Source organism: Lissotriton helveticus, chromosome 1_1, assembly GCF_964261635.1.
Source record: "Lissotriton helveticus chromosome 1_1, aLisHel1.1, whole genome shotgun sequence".
NCBI classification, from domain to species: Eukaryota; Metazoa; Chordata; class Amphibia; order Caudata; family Salamandridae; genus Lissotriton; species Lissotriton helveticus.
The window spans coordinates 1339791534-1339810881 of NC_136057.1; the positions used below are offsets into that span (position 1 = coordinate 1339791534).

The 19348-nt window shown below is 43.5% G+C and overlaps 1 protein-coding gene across 5 annotated transcripts in view; it reads right to left on the reverse strand.

Annotated features, from left to right (window-relative positions):
- Positions 1–19348, reverse strand: part of LOC144823836 (NXPE family member 1-like) — a 518225-nt gene that overhangs the window by 218989 nt on the left and 279888 nt on the right. The window contains exon 2 of one of the 5 annotated variants that reach the window (XM_078682716.1): positions 2205–2350. The exons of the other annotated variants lie outside the window; for them this stretch is intronic. Coding sequence (XP_078538842.1) covers positions 2205–2213 — 9 coding nt within the window. The 5' untranslated portion in view covers positions 2214–2350. The remainder of the gene's footprint in view (positions 1–2204; positions 2351–19348) is intronic. 5 annotated transcript variants of the gene reach the window in all.

The following is a 19348-nucleotide window of genomic DNA, read 5'->3' on the forward strand; positions in this document are numbered from 1 at the left end:
TGACTGTAATTCTAGGGAAGTAAACAGGGCCTCTAGAGTGGGGGAACTTCCTGAATTGGTGCCCCTAGCATAGATATTATAAATATCTATAGCTCCCTCCTTTTTTGAAGTCAATCTTAGTATTTGGATGTCCCTACAGCCCACATCGACCACTTTTACTTCAATTTGTGAGCTTTGTTTCACCCAAATTGTGAGGCCACCCATTGGACGACCCCTGGCACCCTTACTTGCCGGGATTGAGAAGTTTAGATAGCCGAGGAGAAAAATGGGATCGCATGCCCATGTCTCCTGGAATAGACAGACTTCAAAACCATTAACAAAATCTATCCATTCCTGGGACATCAGCCTGCCGATCAGCCCGGCGATATTCCATGAGAAAAACTTCCCCATACTTGGGCTGTCCCTGGGCACTGATCCTACAGGAGACCTTATTGGCGTATTTTTCAGGGTTACATCTATTCCCGCCCTATCTCTTGTTATATCTGCATTTTTATGCTCGTCCCCCAGGTTACTTGAGGTGCTTGATGTAGTTGAATCTTCACCCCCAGGGATTTGGTTACATTCCCCATGTAATTTCTCCAGAGTCCCAGACCCCAGGCCAGTATTCATTTCATTTGATTCCACATTTTGGTCCTTGTCAAATGTAACAAAATACCGGCGTGGGTTCCGGCTAGTCATATCCTCTGCTTTATTCATAGAATTATCAGACATCTGTCAATACCCCCACCCCGGCTCCCTCTGTACTACAAAGCGATTGGTATTTATACCACCATAATAACTATTCTGTTGAGATGGTACAGTGAAGGGGGCAGGCCCTAGAAATGGGACATTGGTTACAGGTCTTGCACAAGTTGTCATAACAGATTCCACACCCGCTGGTTTAAGATAAAAGAAAGTAAGATCTACAATACCAATTCCCCCACAAATTGTACCCCCATCATGTTTCGTTATCAGACTTACCACCCTAGGATCTTGAAAATTGACAACTATACAATCACCCCCCAATTTCTTAGGAGTGCAACCTATCCACTCAGTCCTTCTTACTCCAATAATCAAACCATCAACTTCCCCGGGCAGTGGTCGGTTTACCCTTAACCAATGCATTACCCTGTTACTTAGCATTTGGAAGGGTTCCTTTTGTCCAGCCAATAGCGATGGCACGTTTATAAGGACAGCCACGTAAGGAAAAGAATCTGGGGTAAGATTCATATTAGGTATCCTACGCGGCGCCTTCGTTGGAAGCAGTTTAGGCACGCTATTAGCAGGAACAACTGATCCAGAGGAAGAGACGTCATGTGGTGGTTGGGAGCTATTTAGTAGGACGTTTTTGTTCCCAGGAATGTTACTGCTACTGCTGACTGCAGTACCATTACAGGGTATTAGGTTGTTCGATGGAGCTTGAGGGGCACTAGATGGGGGGCCAACACTGCAAGAAGGTTCTTTGGTGCCCGTAACAACTGTGACAGGGAGCTTAGCTACTTTGGTGGTCTTACTTAGTGGATTATTCATCGGCTCCAAATTGGTCTTTTTAGTTTTTCCAAATACTACTACAATTCCATGTATACACTGGAGCCTTAGGACATCTCCCTAAAACTTCATCAGCTAACACCTCTTCTGTATTTTTAGGCACAATCTCTTCTTTTTCAACCGGACAACCGTCCTTCACCTCATATTCTCGACCACTGGTGTCAACTGCATGCACCAAATCATTATCCTGAAAGTAACTTTCTTCATTAAAAAATGGCTCAGAACTTGAACTATGCTTCCATTCTCCAGAAAAAACATCACAGAAATTAGTTTGATTAATTACTCTCCTCCACTTACATTTTGGTTTGAACACATTGATTACTTTATCAAGTGTACGAATTCTATTCATTACTAAACTAAACAATTTATTTTTCACTTTAAATGCTTCATCCACAATCTTAACTATGGTTTTTTTTCTTGTAAAAAGCTGTCTTTTTTTATACCTTTTTACATTTTTAATTTGATACTATTCTGTTGTAAAACATTCGTCTACGTATTTCAGAAAATTGCTTGCTTCTTCGTTTGGTATGCAAAATATAATCTCCTTGTACAGATCTAACGTTTTTAGAAGGACATCCAGTTTTCTTGGAAATTACAGGCGTTTCATTGTTCTTTCTTAAAAACCTTTTTTTTTTGGCATTTCAATAACTTCCTGAGAAAACTTTTAGTTTGCTTACCAGGAGCATTTTTCTTTTTCTCTGAATATTTTATTTTGGTTGGTTGTTGATTTTCTTTTTCCTTATTCCTTAATTTTAGTTTATGAATTTTTTCTCTTCTTTCTTTAGAAGGCATCTTTTAGTTTGTTTGTATAGATGATTATAATCTGTAATAAAGAAAAATAACATATTATAGACCACTACAAACATATTACACATCAATTACAATAAGTAAACAATATAAACACTAGTATACCACAAAAGGCTCATTTACATTACATGTGCTTTCCTTTCTGTCAAAAACGATTAACTAATTAATTTTTATGTCTTGTTTATATATAGGTGGTCTCTTTTTGGCCTGTACATACTTTGAAATAATATGAGCAGAGACACACATACTGCTTGCAGAGAAAGAGATGGTAGATTACATGTAATATGGTGGACATGTGCCTAACATCACACCAAATCTATTGCATTTTCAATGCTTGTTTACTTTGGCTCCATCAAGAAGGCATTCAGATGTGTCACACATTTGCCATAAATTCTGAATGTTAGCATTCTAGTTGCTCATTATATCAAGCTTCAGTCACAGTGTGATCTTAGGCAGATTAATAGGATTTTAAAAATATGTGTGACACATCTGAATGCCTTCTTGATGCAATGTTTTACATGGGTGCAAGCAGAAAATGCATGCAGAATAATAACATTGGCACCCAGACAAGAATATAAAATGCCGTGAGAGATGTTTAAAGGTTTTTTTTAATGGCATAAATTGAGATAGACTATACAAAAAAAGAGGCATATTTACAAGCTGCGTGCGCAATCTTTGACATCAATGCTGGTCCAGAGATAGTGTAATGGTTTCATTGGTATATTTACAAGCCACATGCACAATGTTTGACATTAATGCTGGTCCAGAGATAATGTAATGGTTTCATTGGCATATTTACAAGCCGTGTGCGCAATATTAGATATAATGTACCGTGTCTGTCTCTGCCAACAGTATGTGTGACTCTGCCTAAGATCACAGTGATGGGTGAATCAAGCTTCACTCACAGTGTGATCTTAGGCACATGATCAGAATGTTAGATATAATGTACCATGTGTGTCTCTGCCAATAGTATGTGTGACTCTGCCTAAGATTACAATGATGGGTGAATCAAGCTTCACTTACAGTGTGATCTTAGGCAGATTAATAGGATTTTAGATATAATGTACCATGTCTGTCTCTGCCAACAGTATGTGTGACACCGATGGCGCGATCTATTGCATTTTCAATGCTGGTTTACTTTAGTTGCATCAAGAAGGCATTCAGATGTGTCACACATTTGCCATACATTCTGAATGTTAGCACTCTAGTTGCTCATTATATCAAGCTGCACTCACAGTGTGATCTTAGGCAGATTAATAAGATTTTAGATATAATGTACCATGTCTGTCCCTGCCGACAGTATGTGTGACTCTGCCTAAGATCACAGTGATGGGTGAATCAAGCTTCAGTCACAGTGTGATCTTAGGCACATGATCAGAATGTTAGATATAATGTACCATGTGTGTCTCTGCCAACAGTATGTGTGACTCTGCCTAAGATTACAATGATGGGTGAATCAAGCTTCACTTACAGTGTGATCTTAGGCAGATTAATAGGATTTTAGATATAATGTACCATGTCTGTCTCTGCCAACAGTATGTGTGACACCGAGGGCGAGATCTATTGCATTTTTTATCTTTTTTAATTTATACATTTGCCATCAAAAGAAACCTTTAAACATATCTCTGGACCAGCATTACAAGCTGCGTGCGCAATCTTTGACATAGCTGTGTGTTTATAAGGTAGACTTCTTTATAAATTGCGCAAGAGTCTTGTAAATATGCCCCTCTTTATCATATATTCCATCTCAATTGATACCATTACTGAAATACTTTATGCATCTCCCACACCATTTCATATGGTTTTCTATCTGCTATTCCTATCCCTCTCCATACATTCACTGCTTCCACCCATGCTAAAGGTTGCATAAGGCGCTTCAAAAAAAGGAGCATATTTACATGTCCAATGAAACCATTACACAATTTCTAAACCAGCATTGAATCCAAGCTTAAAAAACAATTTATAAAGAAGTCTACCTTATAAACACACAGCTATGTCAAAGATTACGCACGCAGCTTGTAAATATGCCTCTCTTTTTTTGTATATTCTATCTCAATTTATGCCATTAAAAAAAAGCTTTAACATCTCTCACAGCATTTCATTTTCTTCTCTGGGTGCCAATTTTATTATTCTGCATGCATTTTCTGCTTGCACCCATGTCCAACATTGCGCAAGAGTCTTGTAAATATGCCCCTCTTTATCTTATATTCATCTCAACCATTTCATATGGTTTTCTATCTGCTATTCCTATCCCTCACCATATATTCACTGCTTCCACCCATGCTAAAGGTTGCACAAGGCACTTCAAAAAAAGCAGCATATTTACAAGTCCAATGAAACCATTACACAATTTCTAAACCAGCATTGAATCCAAGCATAAAAAACAATTTATAAAGAAGACTACCTTATAAAAATACAGCTAACATTATGGAAAAAGATAAAAATATAATTCCTTAATTCACACAGACACTCACTATGATACTTGTCAAAAATCTTTAAGCTCTCTATCTTTTTTAAAACAATCATTACTCACCTTTAAACATGCTTTGGAAAATGTAAAACAGTGTCAGTCACAGTCAACAGATCTTCTTAAGCAGAATCTCTGAATAATGCTACCTTCACTGAAGCCTTTCAATAATGGCACAGATTCTTTCTCATTTCAGACCCATATTCTTGTACATAGCCAATAAAAATTGTTCCCACACAAATTCAAAACCAAACTGCACATTTTAATTGGTTGTACATTTCAAGCCTTTGAAACTCACATAACATTCACCCATCCCCCCGTGCTCATTTACCCTGTAACCATGGTAACTCTCTCTTAAACCAGCACACAGTTCACAAGTTCATCATACTATGTTGCAAAACAATCCTTCAAGGCTGTATGACCTCTCAATCTACTTGCTAATGAAATGCAATGTTTTTTTAAATGACTTTCTCAACCATTGAAATTTCTTACAACAAAAAAAAAGCATGCACCCTAATTTTCAGTGGAGATTTTTAACAAATCTCCAATCATTTATGGTTACTCAACTGCACTGATTCACAACCACTTTTTTCATAATCAAACTGCCATTTCATTTCCACAACTCATCTGACTAGAAGCACATCTACCTTCAAAATGACAAAAGTCTGGTTTGTGGGTCATAGCTATGTCCACTGGAGTCAAAAATATGTAGCTAACAGAGGTATTTACAATCTTGATTTACCAAATGTGGACATTGTATGGATTGGACAGAGGATTGAGGAGTCACCAATTGATACCATTGGTAAAATCCTTTATGCATTTACCACACCCTGACCTTATAATTGTGCACTGTGGTGGAAATTACTTAGGCACTTTGACTGGTGTAGGTCTGGAAAGGCTTTTAAAGGACATCTTTGGGCAATTGATGTCACTTTTTCCAAAAACTGCCTTAGTATATTCTAATATATGCCAAAGGCAAAAATGGAACTGGTCCAACCAATTTTGTCCACAGATTGAGAAAGCAAGGAAACATGTGAATAAATCTGTTTCTGCTTACCTCAGAGACTATGGTATGGGTTCCATTTACCACAACAACTTGCGTTACAACATACAAGACATCTATAGGAGAGATGGTGTGCATTTTACAGATGAGGGGAATAGAGTTCCTCTTGAATATAAGACTCTGCATTGGTACAAAAAACACCCACTTAACACAACAGCTCTTTTCAGAGCTAACTTACCCCTAAACACTCTACATTATTTTTTTACTCTATTTTTTTACACTGTTTTTCCCCGTGGTGCGCTCAGGGTGCGCGTACCGGAGAGCATACCCGGGAGCGCAGCAAGCGCTTACCCCGCGATAATTTAAACAAAAAAAAAAAAAAGGTTTTTTGCCCTTCAAGGTCCTTCTAGGTCCCCCTCAGAAAACCTAGGGGGTCAAGGGGTGTCTACTCTGCCCCCTTTTAATTATTTCCCCCTTTCTTTTTCACCTCTTGTGTCTCGATTCTACAGAGACACAAGATGGCGGACTCTCCGGACTGTTTAGAATGTTGAGACACCCGACAGCCAATCAGCTTTACGCTCGCGCACTCCCGTAGCGCGCCGGGTGCGCTCCCCGGTACGCGTACCTGTAAGCGCTCATATAGATATATATGTGTTTTTGAAGTTAATTTAAAAAAAAACCACTGGAGCAATTTTCAGCAAATATAGCAAAGGCACATCTGCGTACCAGTCCCTACAATTTTGCCAAGTTTGGCGTAATTCCGTTCAGCGGTTCGGGCTGTAGACTTGTCAGACCGTCCTATGGAAATTAACATGGGGAAAACACGTTTTGGGACCCCCCTTTTTTCTCAGCCCCCACTTCACGAATCCCCCCGAAACTTTCAGGGAAGGAGCGCAGCGGAGCTGGCCAAAATTTGGGAAAATTACACACAAATCCCTCAACCAGCGCCAAAGTTATTCCCAATAGAATGTTGCGGATTTCCTATGGTAGCCAATCCTAACTATAACTACCTACTGGCGACCGCCAGTAGGTAATATATATATATATATATATATATATATATATATATATATATATATATATATATATAAATAAATATCACTCCCAACAACCTCCAGCTGACAGAAATTGGTGAACTGGCAAAGAAGGAGACGGACCCCGAAGATCAGGCGAGATGTTCTTTATTTAAACCAGGTTACAGCAGTGACGCGTTTCGAGTGCTAGAGCCCTTGTTCACACCTGGGTGAGCAGAGCTAGAGTGTCGCTGGTGTTGAGAGTGCTCTAACAGGGGCTGCTTTCCACCTAAACTGGAGAACTACCCAGAGTTCTCTCCTTTTTTGCATAATTTATGCGTCACTCTTTGCCTGAAAGGGTTTTGTTTTGACTTATACTGGGTGCTCCCTTGTGTCTGGACAAAGCTATACCTCTCTGAAGAGCTCTAATTAGAGTGAAACACTATCAGGGGTTGCTTTTACTCATTTCAGGTTGGCTTGAGTTGGTATTTTACCCATACAAAGCTGTAATACTGTGCCGAGTGATAAATGGCTTTTGTCATTTTACAGCTCGGCAAGGACAGCACTGTGCTAGTCCTATGCTTAAAGACTTAGCTGTAGAAATGGCAAAAGACTTTGTCCTTTTCAATCTCGGCGTGGATAGCACTGTGCTAATCCTATGCTTAAAGACTTTGATAGAAAAACAGACATTTGAGGTGAGCAGATCTAGAGTGTCGCTGGTGTTGAGTGCTCTAGCAGGAGCTGCTTTCCACCTAAACTGGAGAACTACCCAGAGTTCTCTCCTATATATATATATATATATATTTATTTAAATCCCTATTGTTAAGTGGCTCTCTGCAGATCGGCAGATTGGCAGTAATAACACGCATCTGCCCCCCAGGGGGAGCAAAAAGACTGTCCATTTTGTGATTGGAGGTGGCGGCCTTGGCATACCCATTTTGGGCAGCCTCCACCCCTACATATTCCCCCCAAAAAATAATCCCTGGCGGCTATTGGGCTTTCTGCACCCCCCCCAGGAAGATCAGAGGCTATTGCCCCCATCTGCCCACCATGGGTGCAGAAAGACTGCCTATTTCTGCGAGGGGTAGGGAATTACTATGACCATTAAGGGCAGCCCCCACCCCATAATTTACATTAAAATGTAACCCCTGGTTCCTAATAGGCTTTCTGCCCCCTAAGGGGGGGGGCAGAAAGACTGTGCCTACTTCTTGGTGGAGTGGGGGCATTACAATGCCCATTCAGAGAAGCCCCACCCCAAAATTTACAGAAACAATTCTTCTCTGGGTCCTAGTGGTCTTTCTGCCCCCAGGGAGGCAGATTGGTGCTAATAACACACATCTGACCCCGGAGGGGGGGGGGCAAAAAGATGGTCCCTTTTGTGTTTGTTGCCCCCATCTACCCCCAGGGGGGCTGAAAGACTGGATATGCACAAAAACCTAAGGGGGAAGCAAAAGATGTTGCCCAATGGGCCGCTACCCCCCTTCCTGGCGTCTAGTGGTGAATCCCTGCTTGGGGATCGCCCTCCTGTGGCAATTCCTAATCAGGAATTCCGAGGGAAGGGTACAATTGGAACAGGGAAAGTCCCCCCTTTCCATTGATACCTTTCCCATGTGTTCTGGTCCTTGGGTGGCTTAGATAGCTCTGCGAGCACCGAAGGCGTGAAAGTAAAATGAGCTGATCAGCACATTTCTCAGCACGCCATGCGCACCGATCATCATTACACTGAAAAAAAATGCTTCTGGAGGTTGGGGAAGCTAAAACAAAAAAAAGAGAACCGTGGAACTGTTCTGTCCTCCACACCGAACAGGTTAAGTGGTGGTAGAAAGGGAGAGGAGTGCAGATTATAAGGCATACTTAAAAAATATTGTAAAACAACCAACACTTTTAAGACCTTCATATAACAGAGATGATAGAGTGTGTGTGTTTTTTCTGAGTGTGTGTATGAAAAAATCCAAGGCGAAATCCGGCAGACTCCTCACCATATCTGACTGAAAACACCTGCACCCAACTATTTACAAGAGAATGCATTTAATAGGGAGGTTTAACACCTCAAACATCCCTCTTGAAGCTATGCCCCTGTGTTTTTAAAGTTCTTGTAAACTCTGGGTAGGTTCAAAGGTTTCTGTAACAAAAACGTTGAGGCACAGGGTCAGACTGATTTGCATATGGCCATGTCTGAACTGGGGTGGCGGAGTGAGCTAAAGAACGGTGATGGATTAAACCCAGATCAGTTGACTGGGGTGAGTGTTTGTATGGTCAACGCTCCGTCCATCACCACCTTTCGTTTTTCTCGGCAGATATAGGCCTACATCTCCCGATGTCAAATGGAGGAAGGGGTACATAGGACCACATACTATCTCTATATCAGCCAAAGCGATAGAGACTTTAATTAAGGTAGCCATATACTGGTAGCACATGCCAGTTAAACTGGGTAAATAGGACAGATGCAGGGCAGAGGACTGTTGGAGAGGAAGTGTAGGGAAAGGCACTATACTTCATTTGTTTTGTCTCTGGCCAAAGCTCTAGCTATACTGTAAATCAGCCCTCGGAACCATTGATATGTTGCATACCTCCATTTCAAAACTTCTGACATACAATACTGAAAGGCCTAGCACATAATCAAGCATATCCTCTCGCTACTATTAGGATGCAGATGTCCTTAGCTCTGTATGTGTCAAAACAGGCGAGTACATATCCATGGGGAAAAGAACAGGTGCTAGACAATACAAGTTGCCTGGGTAAACAATGGAATGTTTCCAGCTTGGAGAAAATCTTAAACCAATATGGGCAGGTTACAAGGCTATGAAGCATATTGAGTCCCATCTTTGGACTATCTATCAATGTAATACACAGAGGTTACATGCCCCTTGTATCTTAGAATACTATAACTAAAAAACAATAGCAGAAGAGCAGTTATGTTGGAAGGGAGAAAGGCAGGAACCAACCAGATGGTGAAGAGATGGTTGGATAGTTGCTACATTGAAGGGTTCCACTGCTGGTGTAAGCGGAGGTTGGGGAAAGATGTAGGCATTAGCTGGATTGGCAGTAGGGTGGGATCTTAAGGGCCGGATTTAGATTTTGAAGGGCGTGTTATTCCGTCACAACGATGACGGATATCCTCAGTGTCAAAATATAAATCCCAAAGGGTATTGTGGGATTTATATTTTGGTGGATGGGATATCCGACACCGTAGTGAGGGAGTAATCAGGCCCATCATTCTTTCCTTGCTGCCCTCTGATTATAGGCATGTGTATATGTATCATTTTCTAAAAACAAATTGCACCATAAAGAATCTTTAAAGTGTGATTGCCATAGCTATTAATATTGAAATGTATAACAAGTTTACTTATGAGAGACTATAGCTATAAATTCATCATTATTCAGTAGCATTTGGTTAAAGTCCCATCTTCTAGTATTCTGCGGACAGCTAGCTAACAGTACCAAAACTGAATTTATACCATCATCAGTAATAGTAGTTGGCTATACTTCGGGATAAGATACTGAAGCATTATTCTGAGACACCAGAAAAAGATCTATTCTAGAGCAGTCCTAATACAGGGTGACAAGTAAGTAAATGCAGACCCTTGTAGATTAAAAATTTGCCAGACATCAACCAGATTACAATTGTGGATACACAATAAGATTCAGCTTTGTTTTTATAGTTTTGTTGAATTGCACTGATTGCTGACACTTATATATCTGCCAAGAGCAGTTCTTAGAAGTCAACAGAGACTACAAATGTTTTGAAGGATACATTTAGTTGGATGGCATGCCTGAGTGTCCCAGCCACTTGGACCACTCTAGCATTTCCAAACTCGCGGTCACCAGGAAGGGTGTTCCACAAGCTGTCTGAAGCATCAGGCACAAAAGGTAAAAGAAGGAATGCAGAACTGAATGCTCGGTGAAGGATGTCAGACCTGAGTTACTTCTTCATGACTCTGACACACCCCATGATTTTCAGGAAAGAGGCATGAAGTAGCATTACAAGCTGCTCTTCCCCAAATTTTATTTGAGGATCTCAATCCAAGATAAGTAGAGCCTTTTCGTTTGAGGTCAATCCCTGCTTGAATTATGTATAAGGAGGCATTTGCAAGTGTGCCTTTGTTCTATTTATTGTGTTATTCACCCTAGCTGTACTATTTTTGTCCCAGATTAATTACATAATATCAATAGCAACTAGATCAAATCACAAAAATATTGGAAAATATGTATAATTCACCAAAATATCACATTCCAATACTTAACCAATAAAAACACAAATATTGATAACCAAAATACTGCAGTTAAAATGTAATCTATTTTCACTTGTATCAATACCATAATTATAGGAAACAAAAATAGTGACCTTTTACATAAATATATAAATAGTAAAAAGTATACAATATCAACTACATCACCCAAATAAATAACTTTATTCACAAAACAACAACATTTTATGTTCATCATTTTTAAATAAACATTAAAAAAATATATAAATATTCTAACAATATTATGACAATTTTACATTACTTAAAACAAACCTAAATGACCCCCCCCAAAATATAACTTCAATACATCAAAATTTTGATTAAAAATGTTTTATAACAAGTATTAACTTTTAAACATTAACATTTAAACATTAAACGAACATGATTATAAATATATACATAAAAAATATATCCAAAACAAAAAATGTCAAAATATATATTTAACATAATAAGATAAACACTTATTGGTTTATTAAATCTTTATCAACAAAGGAGTACACTATTTCAAATCAATAGCCCAAACTCTTTCATAAAAAACAAATTTCCTTCACCCAATAAGCCCAACGAAAAATCCAAACCAGCATAATTAACCACAGAGTAAACAAATTAATTTTATATATCAGTTAAAAAAATTAACTAAACTTGCAAATAAGACTGATGGATAAAATGAAAATGTATTTTAAGTTAAAGAAAGGCACCAACCACAAAACTCAAAATCACAAGTAAAATCAAAAGTAAACTATTAAATCCAACATAAAATTTTATATAACAAGTACCAATCACATCAAATACATACATAACAAAAGATAACATTTCCCACCCACATAAAATAACTTTAATAGAACTTACTATTCTGTAACAGCCGATCTCCCTCTGTTTCCATAGATATATTATATATATATATATATATATATATATAAAAATAATAACATAATACTAGGTGACTTTAATCTTCATTGGAACGATGAGAACAATACTCTAATCCAATCCTTCAACTAACTTCTACTCAATAATAATCTTATCCAGCACTGCAAAGAACAAACTCATAACAGAGGTTAAATCCTAAACGTCATTATAGCACATGAAGATCCAGTTACTAGCAACCACAACCTTCCTGTCGACTGGTCAGACCACCACATTATTCTTTTTCACATAAACCAAACGATTCCTCACTTACCCCGTACACAGGCATCCCTTCATTGGGTGAGAAGTTTAAGACAGATTCCCCTTGCCGACCTGGAAGAAAGGGTAAAGACTACTTCCCCATCACTGCAAATAACCTCTCTACAATCGAACTCACTACACACTACAACACAATGATGACAACACTAGACCAAATAGCCCCTTTGAAACAAAATAGAGCCAGGAACACCCCCATCGAGATTCTGGTTCAATATAGACCTAAACTCTGAAAGAAGACAATTCAGAAAGACTTTGGCAGAATAACCCATCCGTAACCCACATTGAGCAGCTCCAAATAGAACGCAGGAAACACAAAAAACACATCAGGAAGGAAAAAGCTACCTTCTTCCCCAGCGCATTAGACAATGCAAAAAACTGTCCCAAAGAGCTCTTTACTATCATTAAACAACAAACCTACCTACAATAGCCACCTACAATAACCGCGCAGGCCTCCAAAGAACTATCTGACAATATTGCCAATTTCTTTAATGATAAAATCACCAAGATTAAGCGCTCCCTTGACGAGCACTCCCCGTCATCCAACGAAAGCCCGCCCTTCAGTAATGATGGAAACAATCCCCCAACCCCACCCAGGTGCTGGAAGACATTCAATCCCATCTCAGAAGCAGACATCACTGAAATGATTAACATGTCCAAACCCCCTTCCCACATAGCTGACCATATTCCTGCTCCCCTGGCAAAAAAGCTGAACGACATCCTAGCACCTCTTTGGGCCAAGATTATTGATATCTCCCTGAGAACTGGAGTCATGCCAAACTGTCTTAAAATCGGCCAAATCACGCCATTACTAAAAGAACGGGCATGGATCCAAATAACCCCAACAACTTCAGGCCTGTCTGGGGGCGTGGTTACGGCGTGAGGCGGAATGGCTGCCTCTTGAGGGAGCTCCGCATGCCAGACCTACTTATTCAGCGAGTACCATGAGTAAAGGGCACCTGTGCCGCTAAAAAACTACATGCAGCGGTGACTATATCCCCTGGGCAAGATCGGGAAAGTTTGAGGCTATCGGTACGGAGGAACCCACTGAAATCGGCGGTTGACTCTGCCGATCGGCCACTAAGAAAATGGTGCCCGTCCGCGACTCTGCTGCAAGCGAGCGACGCTGAAAAAGCAAAGCAAAGCGGTGCACACGCTCGTAGTACCAATTCCTGTGAGACATCGCTTTGCCGGCAGCGAGTGGTATTGAAATCGGGGCTGCAGCCAGCGTGGTAGGAGGCGCGACTGAGGTTAAGGACACCCCGGAGACCAGCAGCGGCAATGACGAGGCGGGAGGAGCCCTGCTAGGAGCAGACTGCGGACCCGGCCTGAGACGGTGCTCAGTGCGCCTGGAGACCCGGTGGCGGTGCGGTAAGTGGGGCAGGGGCCGCATACTGGACCGGGTGCTGGTTGGGCTGCATGGCCTTGCTTGGATGCCCCCGACTTGATACACGGGCGGTATTTGAGAGGGCCAAGGCGGGCTGACTGTGCAGGGCGCAAAGTGGCAGCACCGCCACTGCTTGTCAGAGGGGGGGTTGTGAATGCTTATCCCCCCTTGATGTGGAGGTGCCGGTTTGAACGCCCTGGGCCATGACCTAGCCTGCTGCGGCGGGCTGGGGTGTGCGGGGCTCTGCTGGTGCGGAGGGCCATGTCCGACCCCTAAGCACGTGCAAGGGTGCTGGTGCAGCTGGGAGCATCCTGGGTGGTGCGGATGGAGTCACAGGCAGCGAATCTTGTACAGGGCAAAGCAGCATTACTCCTAGACAACAGCGGAGAGCTGTAGTGGCAGTTATCGGGCCTTGATGTGGCGCTGCTGGGTACATCTTGATAACATAGATTTATCCTGTGTGGGGGCGATCCCTGAGGCCTGTCTGGCAGCTACATAGGTGGTAATAATTGCAGGAGGCGATTGTAGGCTATGTTCCCGACCACACTGCCTTTCTGCGATTGACTGAGACACACACCTCTACAGGTTGTCACACTTTCCTGGCTGCTGTGGGGAGTTGCAAAGGTATTGCACTGCTGGAGAGCTGGAGTGTTGGCATAGCAGATTTGAGCATTGGAATCTAGACCACGAGGAGTGACGTGGCGGGGACAGTGCATTGTACCCTGCTCCCATACTGCCATCATTATGGGAAAATCTGACCCCAAACAGCCGAAAATACAGTTTGAAAGTAAACCTAACGCGTGCAAACAAAGCCATGGGGGATCAGCCTGGAACGCAGGGTGCCTCGGGGACGGTGGTGGACTCAGAGGATGACACGAGGACTATCCTGCTGGAACTACGCTCCGGGATGAAGTCAATAGACAGTAAAATAGACGCGCTAGCGACCGGCCTGGATAAGGTAAAGAAAAAAGTGGATGAGCATAGGTTAGATGTCCTGGAAAACAAACTATCGGACACGCAAGACTCGCAAGCGGGATCCCGGACCCAAATTTTACAAATAGAGAAAGTTTTGGAGGTCATAAAGGCCAAAATTGAGGATTTAGAAGCACGCTCCAGGCGCAACAACCTTTGCATAATTGGCCTACCATAATCCTCCACCATATCCAAAATGGAGACATTCATTGATGGCCTGCTGCGCGAACTGTTTAGCTCAGTGTTATCCACAGTAATGATCGTCGAGAAGGCGCACGATCACTGGGTCCCCAGGCCTAATCTGGGGGCGCCGCCGCACCCGATAATAGCGTGCCTACTGAACTATGAAGACCAGGACGCTATCCTGAGGTATTCCAGAGCTAAGGTCCCCATTAACTATAAAGGGAGACAACCTGTCTTTCTATCCAGACTACACCCCGGCGATGCAGGCAGTGCGTAGAGAATTTGTGCCATTGAAGAAGCTGCTGCAGACTGCCTCTGTACCATACGCAAGGTTGTACCCTGCCAAATTGAAAATTTCTCACGAGGGGCAAGCGCAAACCAGAAATGGCAGCCGCTTCACAGAAATGTTGAGCTGTCCCTGCCAGGCAAATCGGAGCGGGGGGATGAGAGCCAGGAGCAAGTGGATGACGTGTGGAAGAGGAGGATAAGGTCTGAGACAAACAGCTGAGGCAAGAAACAAAAGTGAATGGTGGGGCCAACCACACGTGGGATATCTGAGCGCGATTAAGTAACTCACCATCACAAAATGAGAGGGGGCCGAAGTTCAACTGACAGTGACTATCCACGGAGCCCCTTTAGAGATGGCCAGTTGGCGACGCGGACTGGTTTGTTGGGGCCAGGTTTGAATGGGTGCCAGGCCCTAATGTGATTATATGGTGCCAGGAAATGTATTTCATGTAGTATGATCTATGCACCCTGTCCTGTTACCTCTAAATGTGGTCTTTATGATTATGAGACTATCTTGCATATTATGGTTTATGCTAGTGAGATTATGTTCCACTCTGTGCTTCATGCCCCTAATGTTAGTGATGGGCCAGGGGGACTGGGAGGTTTGTTGGGCACCAGGCCCTATATGTGGTCCCAGGAAATGTATTTCATGCAGTATGGTCTATACACCCTGTTCTGGTTACCTCTAAATGTGTTTTTTTATGATTATGAGATTATCTTGCATACTATGGTTTATGCGACTGAGATTATGTCCCACCCTGTGCTTTATGCCCCTAATGTTAGTGATACTTAGGAGGTTATGGTCTAATATAAAGACTGTTGAAATTATGGGCATTCAATGTGTTTGGCGCATAATGTGATGCTGTGCATAATGTGGGTTTTGTTACAGCCTGATGCTAGGTACAGTGTTTACCAGTGGTTACGTGTGAGAGAAGTGTGGCTCACTGGTTAGAGGAGGCAGACCCTGAAGCAGAGGTCAGACCGGGACCAGGGTTCAATTCCCGACGCGGCAGGGTCCTGAGCTCAAAATGTCCACGGACTCGATAATTCTCGCTTCGGTGCCTACGCAAATCAGGGGCTCACACTCTGCAACTCTGGGCAATAGCTTGCTCAATCTCCACTACAGCCCCCCGCAGCGGGATGCCTGGCTTTCACCTTGGGGGTGCCCAGTAGGGTCTATCTCACAGGGAAAAACCAGGACGGGTTCCCAAAGCAAGCACCTTGAGACCCTTTGGGTGATTAGTGCGCTATATAAGAAGCCAACATTACATTACATTTTATTATTACGTCTATGATCTGTTTTACTCTTGCTAAGTTCGCTTTGTGATGGTTATGTGCCCCCTTTCTGTCCTTTTACTTCTCACCACCACCTTCCTGATAACACCCCTCTCTTATCTCCACCACCCTCCTCCTCCTCATTTTCCCAACATGGCCACCACTCGAGTTAAGTCTGGAAATAATTGCTACAAAATCATTTATTCTCCTTAACTGACTAAAGCTGCAGCAAAACGATTCAAGCATAACACCATGGAATGTTTCCGATTCCCCTTTTGTCGATCAATTTTACAATGGTCGTTATGGGAGGCTCAAAAACGATTTCATTTTCTTCACTCATGACATCCCCTCTTGGTCCATCAGCTTACATAACTCCCTTAACGTCACCTCCTCCTCTATCCCTCATGGGAAACAGCTAAAAATCTCCCCCTTTGTGTGTTTCAACAGCTCCCTCACTATCTCACTCCAACAACGGTAGTCATGATCCAAGCCAAAGACACCTGTCTCTCTCTCTCTTTGACCACCTCTTCCCTACACTACTCTCCTACCCTGCGACCGGGTTGTCCCCTGACTTCATCTAGCTCCACCCATTACTCCCTCTCTCCGCCCCTGAACCCCCTACACTCCAATAGGCTCCACCCTCGGGAGGCACAAGTCGACCCTCTTCCCTCCCCCTCCCCTGTGCCCTCCTCTTCCATTCTTCCCCCCTCACAGTATGCCCCCCCTCCATCACTTCAACCGGACCTCTAGCTAATCCGCTCCTCGGCCAATCTGCACCATCCAACCTCATCTCCTCCCCCCTTTCCCTACCTGCCACCCCCCTTTTTAGTCCACCGCTCCTCTAAACTCCCCCCCAGTTAACTTTCCTTACGTCCCCCTTATTCCCTCCTCTTCTCTTCCCCCTCCTCCCCTCGCTATGTACCCCGATTTCTCCACAAACCCATTGCATCGCTCTCTTTCCCCCAATACTGTGCTACCCCCTTTCCCTGCCCCCGTGGTAACCCTTTTCCTCCCTCTGGCCTAGCAGAACCACCTCCTTCTATTCGTCAACTTCCCTATCTCCCAACCCCCCTCACTCCGCCAGATGCCCGTTCCTTCACAGCCACCTCACCTAGCTTACAGGACCTCTCCAAACCCCTCCCCTTGCTTCCTCCCAAACGCCTTCATTCCTATGTCTCCACACATTCCTCCACTCTCCCTCGCTTCTCACCTACCTTTCCCTAATTATGTCCTTAATTCCCATCCTTCTTGCAACGCCAACAAAGACAACTCTCCTTTCACCTCTAATGTCCCAAAGCCCGCTCTCAACCACCACCTTAACCCACCTCTGAACCCTGCTCCACAACTGCAGATCTGCAATAAAACACAGACTTGAAATCTCCGACACCATCATACTTCACAATATTGACATGCTCTTCCTTACAGAGACCTGGTTCAACGATACCCCTCTCTCTCTCTTTGACCACCTCTTCCCTACACTACTCCCCTACCCTGCGACCGGGTTGTCCCCTGACTTCATCTAGCTCCACCCATTACTCCCTCTCTCCGCCCCTGAACCCCCTACACTCCAATAGGCTCCACCCTCGGGAGGCACAAGTCGACCCTCTTCCCTCCCCCTCCCCTGTGCCCTCCTCTTCCATTCTTCCCCCCTCACAGTATGCCCCCCCTCCATCACTTCAACCGGACCTCTAGCTAATCCGCTCCTCGGCCAATCTGCACCATCCAACCTCATCTCCTCCCCCCTTTCCCTACCTGCCACCCCCCTTTTTAGTCCACCGCTCCTCCAAACTCCCCCCAGTTAACTTTCCTTACGTCCCCCTTATTCCCTCCTCTTCTCTTCCCCCTCCTCCCCTCGCTATGTACCCCGATTTCTCCACAAACCCATTGCATCGCTCTCTTTCCCCCAATACTGTGCTACCCCCTTTCCCTGCCCCCGTGGTAACCCTTTTCCTCCCTCTGGCCTAGCAGAACCACCTCCTTCTATTCGTCAACTTCCCTATCTCCCAACCCCCCTCACTCCGCCAGATGCCCGTTCCTTCACAGCCACCTCACCTAGCTTACAGGACCTCTCCAAACCCCTCCCCTTGCTTCCTCCCAAACGCCTTCATTCCTATGTCTCCACACATTCCTCCACTCTCCCTCGCTTCTCACCTACCTTTCCCTAATTATGTCCTTAATTCCCATCCTTCTTGCAACGCCAACAAAGACAACTCTCCTTTCACCTCTAATGCACCAAAGCCCGCTCTCAACCACCACCTTAACCCACCTCTGAACCCTGCTCCACAACTGCAGATCTGCAATAAAACACAGACTTGAAATCTCCGACACCATCATACTTCACAATATTGACATGCTCTTCCTTACAGAGACCTGGTTCAACGATACCCCTCACTCTATGTTTGATCTCCTGGTACCCACAGGCTATTCTATATTTAGAAATGACAGAATTGACAAAGTTGGGGGAGGTGTTGCAGTCCTCTTTAGAAACTCCCTTCAACTCAAGGCTTTTCCTAACAACTTCTTCTGCCCTTTTGAATGCCTATCCCTTGAACTTCAATTGCACCACCGATCACCCCTCGGATTCCATGCCATTTACCGCCTGCCTTGTAGCAGCCCCTTGTTTATGGAGGAACTCACCGACTTCATTAGCGACCAATACTCGCACAGTGACAATCAGATCTCCATGGGTGAATTCAATCTCCACTGTGGCTCGCCTCCAGACTCTTCTGCGAATTTGCTGGCCACCTTCCTCTCTGCAAACGATCTTATCCAACAATGCACAGAAACACACTAAGGGCTCAATCCTGGATCTTGTTACTTCAAAAACAGGCATGCTTCCCATCGCTACCCCTATTCATGTTGACTGGTCTGAACACTTCCTCATCCCATTCTCTCTTCACCTATCACACTCTAAAACTCTGGGCCAACATAAGAGGGCTAACTCCTGGTTCCGTGACACTAAAAATATTGACCTCGGTACCTTCTGTGAATCAGCTTTGC